The 13,385-nt window shown below is 39.1% G+C and overlaps 1 protein-coding gene across 1 annotated transcript; it reads left to right on the top strand.

The window, feature by feature from the left end:
• Positions 1 to 9,654: 9,654 nt before the first annotated feature.
• LOC143544984 (protein FAR1-RELATED SEQUENCE 5-like) lies at positions 9,655 to 11,585 on the top strand. Its single transcript, XM_077036951.1, has 4 exons — positions 9,655 to 9,741; positions 9,831 to 10,304; positions 10,381 to 10,674; positions 11,007 to 11,585. Exons 1-4 carry the CDS (start codon positions 9,655 to 9,657, stop codon positions 11,583 to 11,585), a joined length of 1,434 nt encoding a protein of 477 aa, XP_076893066.1.
• The last annotated feature ends 1,800 nt before the right edge of the window (positions 11,586 to 13,385 follow it).

Genomic DNA, 13,385 nt, shown 5'->3' with positions numbered 1-13,385 from the left:
ACTGGTCAGCTAGATTTTGATCTGTGTCTACTTTGCTTATTATGATGTCACCTTGTTCCAGTATTTCTTGTACATAGTAGAACTAAAAATGTGCTTAGCCATGTGATGATAATTGGGCTCTTTGGCTTGAGCAATAGCACCTGTGTAATCACATATTACGTCGATCTTTTTCCTAAACTTGGAACCAGATCGAGGTTGGCTATGAATTTCTTCATCCAAGCAGATTATGAGCGAGAAACATCTCGGTCATTTTGGAAGTTAGCGTCAGTGTAACATCTTATAGTGAGCTCCTGTTCCACGCCTCCAAACACGCTTACGAGACGTTAGGTCTAGTTCATAATATAGCGTACATGACAGAGCCAATCGCTGAAGCATATGGAATTGCTTGCATGTGCTTTGTCTCAAACATCTGATGCCGGAGATTGCGATTTGCTAAACCGGTTCCTTTAGAAATGGAACAGCTCCTTATCTTGGAGTTGTCCATTGAGAAGTGTGTCATGACTTCGCTCATGTATGTACTTTGACTTAGCCCTAGAAGCTGCTTAGATCTATCTCGGTAGATCTTGATTTCTAGAATACAAGCAGCTTCTCCAAGATTCTTCATCGCAAAACAAGATTCCAACCCGTGCTTAACTTCCTTAAGCATAGGAATGTTGTTTCCAATTATCAGTATATTATCCACATACAGGATGAGGAATGATATCGTGCTCCCACTAGCCTTTTTGTAAACACAAGGCTCATCTTCATATTTGATAAAACCAAACTCTTTGATTTCTCATCAAAATGTAGATTCCAGCTACGAGATGCTTGTTTGAAAATCCACTTGCTCCCTATTGCCCGACCTTCGGGGGTAGCTCAATCAAGTTCCAGACTTGATTGTCATGAATAAATTGCATCTCAGCGTTCATGGCTTCACGCCTTTTCTCAGATTCCGGATCCAAGATTGCAGATTTGTAGTTAGTAGGTTCGTCTGTAGACTCGACTACTAATAAGAGTTCGGGACCATCTAAATGCCATAGGTATTTAGAATTTGGTACGAGAGTCCTACTACTTCTGCGAACGCTCTTATTTATGTCTGATGTGTCAGCAACAACTTGTTGATCAGACATTCCAACTTCCTCAGCGGTTAATTGTGGTTCTTGAATTTCTTCAAGATCGACAATGTTATCTCTAGTTCCTCGATTGAGAAATTCTTTCTCGAGGAAGTGGCATTTCCTCTTGATAGAAATCGTATTTGTATCAGGATGAAAGAAGTAATAACCGATTTGGTTATTGGTATTTGACGAATGCGGGAGGCGGTTATAAGAGCTAAACTCCAAAAGGAGTGAGGCAAGTTAGTTCTACATATCATCGTTCGAACCATGTTTAGCAAGGTTCGATTCCTCCTCTTGCTCACGCCATTATGTTGGGGTGTGCCAGGTGGAGTAAGCTGTGAAACAATTTCACACTCTTTTAGATGAGTGATGAACTCTGAGCTGAGATACTCTCCACCTCGATCTGATCGAAGTATCATAATGGTTTTACCAAGTTGGTTTTCCACTTCGTTTTGAAACTCTTTGAACTTTTCAAAAGTTTCATGCTTGTGTTTCATAAGAAACACATAAGCATATCGACTATAATCGTCGATAAAAGAAACGAAGTATCTTTCATGGTTTCTAGGCATGGTTCTGAAAGGTCCACATACATCAGTATGTATGAGTCCTAACAGATCTCTTTCTCGTTCACTTTTATGAGTGAAGGAGTCTTTGGCGAGTTTGCCAGCTAAGCAAGACTCATAATTGTCAAAAGAGTTCGGTCCTGTGGATTCAAGAATCCCTTCGGATTGGAGTCTTTTAACTCTTGCCTTGCTTATGTGGCCAAGTCGGCAATGCCATTGAAATGTATCATTAATGCCAGATCTGATACGTTTTGAAAGATTATATATACGTTATTATTAGTTTGAACATCAATCTAATATATATCATTTCATGGTTTAGCCTCAAAATAAAAGATATCATTTAAGTAAGTAGAAATAGCCATGCCATTGAAAACGTACTTAAAACCTTGTTCAAACAACAACGAAACTGAAACGATGTTTCTGGTCAAACCAGTAGCATACAAACAATTATTCAAATGAAAAACTAGGCCAGATGGACAAGTAAAATGAAAAACTCCAGTTGCCAGAACTGGTACTCTCTTCTCATCTCCAACGATGAGTTCCATGCTGCCTTTATTCAGTTTCCTCCACTTCTCAGGCTCCTGCAAGACATTAACAATGTGGTAACCACATCTGGTATCAAATACCCATGTGTTGCTAGAGACAGTGAAAAGTTTAATAACGTATATATGGAAATACCTCGAGAAGAGCCTTCACCATTGGTTTTCTTCATGTTGATCTCAGCAAGATATTCGGGACAGTTTCGCATCCAGTGTCCCATTTGGTTGCATCGGTTGCACTGGCGCTCCTCAGGAGGCGGCGGTGGTATCTTTGGAACCCCTTTGTTAGCATTGGTGGCACGAGGGGCGGCAATGGTAACATTCTTCTTGCCTTTACCCTTATAACCCCGGTTCTTGGGATTAGGCTTCTTGACACCAGCAGATCGAATCATCATAACTTGATTGGTCCTTGAAGGAATGTTCATCTCAGCCGTCTTGAGCATATTAAGCTCCGGCACTGTCTTCACCCAGCCATTCATGTTGAAATTCATTACGAACTGGTCGTATGAGCTGGGGAGAGAGTTGAGGATGAAATCAGATGTCATCTCATCAGGCATGGGATAATCAAGTTTCTTGAGCTGATCGATGTGCCCCTTCATCTTAAGAACATGCGCACTGACAGGAGACTCTTCTGCCATCTTGCAACTTATGAGTTGTTTCATGGTGTCGAAACGTTCTTGACGTGCTTGTTTCTGGAACATTCCCTTGAGTTGCTCAAGCATCTCATAGGCACCAAAGTCTTCCAAGCCTTTAGCAAGCTCAGAAGTCATGGTGGCTAGCATAATGCAGGAGACATCAGCCGAGTCATCCTTATGCTTCTCAAGAACTTTTCTAGCAGCGGCTGTGTTCTTTTCAGGCTCGGTTGGAACAGGTCCATCGAGAACATACAGGCGCTTTGCCATGGTGAGAGCAAGTCTCAAGTTGCGGTGCCATTCGATGAAGTTGGTACCGTTCAGTTTATCCTTCTCAAAAATAGTCTTAAGGGCGTAGGGTGAGTTTTCGTTTGACGACATCTGATTAATTAAGCAAAAGTAAATTTAATTATTATTTTCGACGTTGTAGTCTCATTATTAATGACCCAATAACATTAATGAAATAGGAGCATGAGAATCCGGCTTCCGTTTTTGGTTCGCCAATTGTGAGTAGAGTGCAACACTCAGTTTATGAGGCCTATAGAGACAACGATTGTCTGTATAGATACGTTTAGCCTCATCTTTGCCCACTTTAAGTCTCCAGACAGCTTTAGCACGTAACAGGAGAGTAAAGTAATAGTTGTCCTAGTATAGTGACGTGTGAAAAGGCCGGATGTGTCAACGAAACGCTTTCACCTTGGTGGGATAGGCTAGAAAACAAGTGCGGTGTTGTAGCTCCAAACACTCGAAATTTCGCAGTATGCCTCAAGTGTGACTTGTAGTAGGATTGACATAAACTATTGGTTTTTAAATTGAGATTAATTTTAAAATTACCAAATAGAGTAAATGTCAAATTTTACTGTATTTATTATCGGGACGAATTGATGAACCCTTTCATCTCTCAGGACACTTAGTTTTAAATAACCTATTAAAAACTAAGTTTGTCGCGATATAACTAACCAATTTTAAGTTAATAGAAAATCTATTAAGTTATTAGTTTTGGAAATCAAAACGCTTTTAATTTGCAAAACTTACTTGGTTAATAAAATGTTTATTTTCAAATTTATTTGGTATTAGGTCGGTGATATTATAATCCTATTATAAACAATCCAAGCAACCACAATAGCAAATAAAGATATGTAAATCCTAATGGCCAAAAGGTGATCGGTCTCGCTAGAGCCAATTAGGGAGACCGATCGGGTCAAGGGGTTCACAACACAAAACAACCATTAGGATGGACTTCTTCGTGCATCCCGTCGTCTTGCCCGAACTCCCATTAACTCCAAGAAATCCTTAAGCTCGTCCTCGGTTATCTTCGCGTCTTCTTTATTACAAATTTATCAACTAACAATGATTTGCCCTATTACAAATTTGAACCATCTTTATGGCCAAAAGAAAACCGAAAAATAAATAATAACCTTTTACAACTTTTGAACCATCCATATGGCCAAAAACAAGCTCAACAACCAAACAAACATAGGTCGGGGTCGGATTTACATATTCAAAATAAATAAAATTTCGGAACGTTTTGACTTGGTCAAATAAAATAAACAAAACTTTGAACAAATCTAAAATCACCCGAAAATAAATCTAGATCAAAACTTTAAACGATTTAAAGTTTAAGATGTAGATCCGGTTTTAAACGAACTGGGATCGACTCGTTCGTTGTAACCGCGACTCTGATACCACTGTTGGGTTTCAACGGTGGTTCGGAACAAACGGTCAAATAATTTTTAACCCGTTTTAAGTATTAGATCCGTTTAAATAAATATTAATCATATTAATATATAAGACGAACCAAAAACGCAGCGGAAAATAATAGATTAAAACGAACCAGAAACCCGAACTCGGGTCCGGTTACAACTAATACGAGTACGAATAATAAAATCAAACCATAGATAAAGTTTTAGGCTTTTATACCTCGTTTATCAAAACCGGGAAGAACACCGAGAGCTAACGAACGTAGCTAGGTATGACACAAACGAGATCCGACAATCTCCGGCGACAAACGGCGGCGACAGACAACAGTGAACGGCAGTGGTTCAGTGACGGTTTCCGGAACAACAGAAGGTTGGTGACGGCAATGGACAACAGCGCCGGTGGCCAGAAGCAAGCGGCGGTGGTGATCTGCGGTGACCAGTGGTGGCGCAGCCATGAGATTCGGGCTCACCGGAAAACCGGGTTTGCGGGAAATCAAGGCTGCGGCTAGTGGGTTATGCAAGCAAGAACACCGGTGACCGGAGAATGCCGGCGGTGGTGGTTGCAGTGGTGAAGTGATGACGGAACAGGCGAGATCGGCGGCCGAAGGTCCGGAGGTCCGGAGGAACGGCGGCTGTTATATGCTGTTACGGAGATGATGGTGATGATCTATTATATTAATATATTTTATATAATATAAGTATATTATATATATAAAAATAATTTAGGGTTTAATCCAATTAAACCCAATGGGCTTTTAGCCCAATCACCAAAACAAAGTCTGATCCACCACCCAAGCTTTCTAATTGATTGTGTCGGGCCTAGTTAACAATTAAGTGAGCTTAAGGTTCGTTACCCTCGGTGTAACTCATACCGGGTCATATTCGGGTCGGTCCGCGTTGACTTGGCCCGAACCAACCATATTTTCCAACAGTCTCCCACTTGGACGGATTTGGGTCAAGTATCACAACACTAACAGTTAGAGGCGTTCTAGCTACACATAGCTGTCCCCAACCAAATATGACATTTTTAAATCCATAACCAAAATATCTTGGAATACCTTATTGCAAGATAATGAATTTATAGTAATCGTTGTCATCTATTCTTTCTGTATAAGACATGAATTGAACAATGAGACATGAATCAAATCAATCTCATATAGTGTTCAATTATTGTAGTTCTCGATATAGAGTCAAAGTGGTCCAATCAAACACACAGTAAGTTTGGGTGAGGCCTCACACTTTATCAGTTTGAATCAACGAGGGCGCCAAGATGTCAAACTGTTACATTTTCATGTAAGAGTACAGAATCCCATCTTGACTACATACAACTCCCACTGAACTTTAGAACATTCCCAATCAATGCCTTTATGGCAGGCAGTTACGCAACAACGGTTAACATGATCAAAGAATATTCCTCGGTAAAAGAAAGTTCTAATATGTATCTCAGGTCTAAGGATACTAAATGAGCATACTATCATCAAAACATCTTATGATCAAGATCCATGAAGATGATTTGATGCGAGTTACATCCAACGTCATTCACAATGAGGCCTGTGAATTTGGAAGTCAACTACTTGACTCCAAAGTCAGAATAGTCTTAATTCAAAGTCATTCCCAAGAGTCTGACCGACTACGGATAATTATAGAATACAATCTTCACGGATTAAACGTATTAAAATGAACACAGTTGTATCATTCAACGTTTGCATTTAACCATTAAATCAAAGGTGAACTTAAAAGTACAACTGTTTAAATGTTCATACATCCAAATACTAAATCAAAATAAATCACTAGCAAGTCTAAGCCCGATATCATCTTTATGCTTGTCCTGAGTTATCGTCTTAGTGAACTGGTCAGCTAGATTTTGATCTGTGTCTACTTTGCTTATTATGATGTCACCTTGTTCCAGTATTTCTTGTACATCGTAGAACTAAAAATGTGCTTAGCCATGTGATGATAATTGGGCTCTTTGGCTTTAGCAATAGCACCTGTGTAATCACATATTACGTCGATCTTTTTCCTAAACTTGGAACCAGATCGAGGTTGGCTATGAAAAACTAAGGCAGAAAGATAGGTTTCATTAATATTTTAACGTGCATTATTTTTGTTGTTATTATAAAAAACCATGATTAGAATGTGTTTAATGTTGTAAATTGGATACGCAAGGAGAAGAAACTTGAAGAGATGGAAAAATTTGTGGAAAAACACCGACATGTTACCCTTTTTTTATGTTGAAAGTCATTGCATAAAAACTAGTTTTTTTTGTAGTTTGATGTGTTAAGGGAGGTTGACATGGACACTACGACATAAAAGTTATTTTTCTTTGGGAAGGGCAGGGCCTTGAAATCAAATGATTCTTGATGATGTCACACATATATTTAAGTGTTGAACCATAATATCATATATGAAGATATTGGGGTATTGTAAATTATGAAAAAAAATGTGATTCTTAGATGAATTTTTTGTTGCTTGATGCAAGATGCTCTAATATGTTAGTATAATAAGGGATCGTATAAGTTGTTTTTTTATGCAATTTTAAAAGTTTTTTCAAATTCTTGTATGGGGTTTTCATCTTGAGGAAGGATGTATGTCTGATCAAGTTATGAAATCACACGCAATTTGTTCATGAATGAAGCAACATGCATAAATAAAGTTTTATAACCATATTATCGTAACTAACCTTTGGTGATGAAAACCAATATTTGCAGACATCTAAAAATCCTCATACAGATTATTATTTGGGACTTTTTATCATGTATCTACCAAATCGCCCATGAGTCCTCCCCCGATTTAAAGTGGTTAGCACTTGAAAATCCTGCTTTCAGAGCAAGACGCTCTAACTCCTCACCTATATACTATTTGCAAGTAGTGGAGTGAGTATGTTACTCATATAAAACTTAATGGTATCACACTGTAAATATAACAGTATCTTAGGATCTCTAGCTCATCAAATATATTCCAACAGATGGAACTTTAAGGCCAAATCATGCCTACTTAGCGACATGCTATCATCATTATTCTGTTTTTTTTAACACATAAATATAAATTAATTAACAAAATTAACGAACCTGTATAGAATTCTTGAATTGAGGTATTTAGATATATTGATATTCCTCTGAAAGACCATAACTAGCTACTATAGGCACAACTACATTGTCTACTACAAAACTCGTAAACTTCACAGGATGTTGACAAAATGAAACTTACAAGGCACAACATAAACCAAACCTGAATAGTTGTCCTAAATTCAGCAGTGGTCTTGTTGAAATCAAGGTTGAAGCTCGATACACCTCCTTTATTTTATTGCCTTGTATTTGTCAATAACATTTCTTAGCCCATACCCATTGTAATTGGAAGTAAATAATCATTCGAATGTAAACCCTAGATCTATAAAAATAAATAAAACTAGGGTTTTCCTAACCACACCCCACACTGCACCATACGCCGCGTATAGCCCTTACCGTGGCGGTTTATTTGACGTGACTGATTTGATCGATGACCTCGACGTCGACGGATGATTTAATTGGCGAAGGCTCTGATACCATTGTTGGGTTTCAACGGTGGTTCGGAACAAACGGTCAAATAATTTTTAACCCGTTTTAAGTATTAGATCCGTTTAAATAAATATTAATCATATTAATATATAAGACGAACCAAAAACGCAGCGGAAAATAATAGATTAAAACGAACCAGAAACCCGAACTCGGGTCCGGTTACAACTAATACGAGTACGAATAATAAAATCAAACCATAGATAAAGTTTTAGGCTTTTATACCTCGTTTATCAAAACCGGGAAGAACACCGAGAGCTAACGAACGTAGCTAGGTATGACACAAACGAGATCCGACAATCTCCGGCGACAAACGGCGGCGACAGACAACAGTGAACGGCAGTGGTTCAGTGACGGTTTCCGGAACAACAGAAGGTTGGTGACGGCAATGGACAACAGCGCCGGTGGCCAGAAGCAAGCGGCGGTGGTGATCTGCGGTGACCAGTGGTGGCGCAGCCATGAGATTCGGGCTCACCGGAAAACCGGGTTTGCGGGAAATCAAGGCTGCGGCTAGTGGGTTATGCAAGCAAGAACACCGGTGACCGGAGAATGCCGGCGGTGGTGGTTGCAGTGGTGAAGTGATGACGGAACAGGCGAGATCGGCGGCCGAAGGTCCGGAGGTCCGGAGGAACGGCGGCTGTTATATGCTGTTACGGAGATGATGGTGATGATCTATTATATTAATATATTTTATATAATATAAGAATATTATATATATAAAAATAATTTAGGGTTTAATCCAATTAAACCCAATGGGCTTTTAGCCCAATCACCAAAACAAAGTCTGATCCACCACCCAAGCTTTCTAATTGATTGTGTCGGGCCCAGTTAACGATTAAGTGAGCTTCAGGTTCGTTACCCTCGGTGTAACTCATACCGGGTCATATTCGGGTCGGTCCGCGTTGACTTGGTCCGAACCGACCATATTTTCCAACAGTCGTTGACCACAATTACGCCGCATATAGACCTTAACGTGGCGTATAGTTGTCCTCTCAATTATTTAGGTTGATTCCCAGACTTGTGGTGGTATAGATTAGCATGCAAACATAAATTTTGGATACATACAAAGTGTCCAAATTCCCAACTCAAGAACATGTCGTGGATGTTCGACTGTTATTTTCCGAGCCCGCCGAGGACAAACGATGAGTCAAGTATTCCGGATTTGAATCAGGCGCCGCCGGGGTTTGTAGATTATGACGGGGGGGGGGGGGGGGGCGGCGTTACCAAATTTGAACCAGGTATCGTCACATGTTTATTTGGGTTACCTGCCGTCATTAAATTCTGAAATTAGATTTGTTAACAATATATTTTGTTAGAAATATTTTGTGCACGACCATCCGGATTGGGATTTGGCGCCTAGCAGGAGTTTGTACTTGTCACAGCCTGAACATGATTAAGGTCAGCCGTCATACCATTTATCAGGAGACCCGCATTACGTTGCCCAGCCTTCGTACCATTTTAATACCGAGGAGCCGTATTCATGTAGTCAACGTTCGTACCCATTACCAGTAGGTGATGCGTATCGGTCACAACCAGAACTAGACCATATTCTTGAAACCCCTCACGAGACTGTTGATGAAGATTAATTACGGCAGACAAAATTCGGACGACGATGGTGATAATTACATTCGCGAGGCTAGGGTGTCATATAAAACGGATATCGTACGAGACCATATGTTTTGTTTAATAAAAATATTTTGTATTAGTAGTAGTTTGAACTTGTTTTAAATTTGACGTTATAACTGTTTCAGTTATTTGCTTCCCGCAAGGAGCTGGAGGAGTGGGCGAAGAAAAGAGGTCGGGAGCATGGGTGTGTTGTTGTTGTCCAACGGTCTAGGGCAAAAGCCGTGGATCTTGGTTGCAATTGCGGCGGCGAACCAAAACTCACCGCCAAAATCAGGCGTACATGCAGTATAAAGAAGGGTTGTCCGTTTAAGCTAAAAGGAAAGCACAACCGTGTTGGTAATTTTTGGAAGCTTGAGGTCGTAAACGAGACGCACAACCACGACCCGTTCATCTTTAAGGAGGGTCATGCGTATCTAAGGAGAATGTCCGGCGAGATGGTTGATATGGTTGCGAGGTTACACGCGGATGGCTTGAAGACACAAAAAGTAGCTCCACTGTTCCGTAAACGGTTTCCTGGAGCCTGGTTTATTGACAAGGACATACACAATCTTACAGAGAAGTGGAGAAAAGAAAATACAGTTGGCGATACCCCAATGCAGGTTCACGTTTTTGAATTTGATTTGTTGCAATGGATGTTTAAAAAAATATATTAACGTCAAATAAAACTGGTTGCAGGTATTTGAAAGCTTCCTGATTAATAACGGGTTCGTTTATCACACACGGGAGAACCGTGCCACAAACCGCGTAGAGGGCGTATTCTTTTGTCATGACACGTCGCATAAAATGTGGCGTGCGTCCCCCCATTTGCTGCTGATTGACACCACGTACAACACCAACATGTACAAGTGGCCATTTGTTCAGTATATTGGCATGACGTCGACGTCGAAGTCGAAGTCGTTCTGTATCGCGCACGCGGTTCTACTTAGGGAACGCCAGACGGATTTCACATGGCCCTCGGGCACCTCAAAGGTATGCTCGAGGATTCGATTGAGCCACGCGTCATAGTCACCGACAGAGACTTCGCCCTGATGAATTCTTGTAAACAAGTATTCCCGAATGCTACCAGAAACCTATGCCAGTGGAACATACATGAGAATATAAAGAAAAATGGAAGGGTATCTATGACAGCGAGGTAAGAGAAGATTTCGCTATATTATGGTCGGTCTTGTGTGAGTCTCCCACGTTCGATGATTACGAATATAACTGCTTAAAGTTGCAAGAAATGTTATGCAAAATTAATATACAATAAGTGTTAATCTAGTTGTACATTTCATAAGTTTATTTTTGTTTCGTTTTCAGAGGTATGGGACTATATCCATCAAAGCTGGCTGTTACGAGACAAGGAAAAGTTTGTATCTTGCTGGATGGCCGATCGGTTAAACTTCGGCGAGACTACAACAAACCGAGTCGAGAGTCATCACGCGAACTTGAAAAGGCACCTTAACGGGGCCAACAACACCCTCCACGCACTTGCGGCTTATGCCCTTGAGCTTATAGAAACCCAGAAGGTTCAAATCGGAGCAACATTTGAAAAATCCCGGATCACGTTGAAGAAAGACCATAACCTTCAGGTTTTTTACAGGCTACATTATAAAGTGTCGATTAAGGCTCTTACGCTACTACATAAGGAGTACGGAAAGCTTGAAAAGATGACCGAGTCGGGACATACGTGCCGACACCATATGCGTATGTCTATGGGGTTACCGTGTGCTTGTGAGTTGGAGCGTCACCTTAATACATGCGTACCTATTCCACTAAAATCGATAGACCCGTTTTGGAGGAAGCTTGACTTCGATCCAGTGGTCGCACAGGTAGAAGAAGAAGACTTCGAGGCAAAAATGGAAGAGCTTAAACAGACGGTTTTGATACGTAAAGATTGAAAACAGAAAAGAAGTCTTATATCGAAGATTTGGTCTGTTATTCCCGGCAACTCAAATAAAAAAGAGCCAGGGAAACGGGAGGACCCTCGCAAACAAAAAAGGTCGAGGCCGCGAGGCACAGCTCGTATATCCCTTCCTCGTACCCCACTTTCGTCCTCACAGAACACTGACCAAACCCCCTCATTCTTGGAGCGTTCACGGTCGCAGTCCCATTCACAGCTTAAGATGCCCCCTCCGAAGTATGGTTGATGAATATAGATATCTTTTTTTTATTTTTTTAAATATTTTTAAAATAAATATATTATTAATTTTGAAATAAAGCCATTATTTTTTATATTACTAGACACTTTTATTAACAAAAACAATAATTATAAATAATATTTATTTAACAAAAAAATAGTGTAGATTGGTTTGAGTTGGTTTGAATTGGGTAGGTGGAAAAGAGAAAAATTAGTTTTATAATAAAAGATTGGTTTGAGTTGGTTTGTGAATGTGGATAGTCTAATGACACTTCAAAAACATTTTGCATTCAAGCAAGGGTTGCAAAAATAATGTCAGTCATGTAACAACTCGGGTTTTTAATTTACTATAATACATCCAATACTCGACCCATTTTTGTTTTCGGGTAATTTGTAATAAAAAAACGCATCACGTATATCGAGCTAATTGTATTTTATTATTATTGTTATTATATTTTAATAAGTTTCAAATATAACTTCCAATTATATACAATTTTACCCCTAAATTTAAGATATAACTTATTATGTATCCACACAAGAACTTGAGGGACTACATTTCAAATTTACATAATGTATTATATTTTCATCGATTAACCCATGAACCATTTGTGATCCATACCCGTATTTGACCCTAAACCATAACCCGTTTCTTAACTTGGGCCATAATTTTCGTTCTAATCATGGAATCGATTTTAGTAGATTGTTAATATGCTTAATCCATACTTCACCGACGTATCAATTAAAGGTTATGATCTCAAAACGATCGGGTTTACATTTATAAACAAACCGTCTTTTCTGATATATTGTATTACCATTTAGAGTTGTTAATAAACCAATTAAATCATCATACACCATCCTCCATTGATCGCAAAACAAAACCCCATGTTTAATTTAGTTAGAACCTGCTGCAACATCAAGAACAGTTCGTTTCCTGGTCGACGGCCTCTGTTCCTCAATCATCTTCAATTTGTCGTCTTTGAAGGTAATAAAACCACGTATCAGATTCGTTGCAATCCGTATAACCAAAACCCTAACCTTAATTAACCTATAGCTTAACATATTTACGAATTTGATAATTAGGGTTCATAATCAAATAGTGTGATCTGCAATATTCATATTTAACTTAATTACGTTTTCAGTTGTTAACCTTCTAACGCCCTAGCGCAGCTGGCTAGGGTGCAGCGTGTAAGCTTGAGCCGGTCAACTGCACGGGTTCGAGTCCCGGCAGTTTGAATATTTTCGTTGTTTCTTACTTTTAATATATCTATATCTTAAGTATATATATTAGTATATTTTGATGATTTAAATTTTATTTAATAATATAAACATTATAAAACTTATAATGAATTTAATAATTCAATACCATCTTATTAACTAGTTTCGTTTTTCGAACCTTGATTTAAAACTATATATACATATGTATGTATGTATTTTTATTAGTTATTTAAATTGGTAAACGTTTTTTAAAGATAAAGATGTTAACGAGGTTTTTAATCTAGTATAGATGTATTTTATTTAATAATAATAATGGTTAAAAACAATCTCTTTATATATTTTATCA

This window comes from Bidens hawaiensis, unplaced genomic scaffold, assembly GCF_021521415.1.
Source record: "Bidens hawaiensis isolate Kalapana, Puna unplaced genomic scaffold, B.hawaiensis_p1.1 tig00013805_1, whole genome shotgun sequence".
NCBI lineage: Eukaryota > Viridiplantae > Streptophyta > Magnoliopsida > Asterales > Asteraceae > Bidens > Bidens hawaiensis.
Note: the sequence above shows the minus strand (reverse complement) of the source record. Positions and strands in the feature narration are given on the sequence as shown.

Bases quoted from the DNA above. Each gene is read 5' to 3' on its own strand.
- LOC143544984 (XM_077036951.1), top strand. From the start codon at position 9,655: ATGAAGATTAATTACGGCAGACAAAATTCGGACGACGATGGTGATAAT. The intron at 9,742-9,830 runs GTACGAGACCAT...TAACTGTTTCAG, and splicing joins TGTCATATAAAACGGATATC to TTATTTGCTTCCCGCAAGGA. The intron at 10,305-10,380 runs GTTCACGTTTTT...AACTGGTTGCAG, and splicing joins TTGGCGATACCCCAATGCAG to GTATTTGAAAGCTTCCTGAT.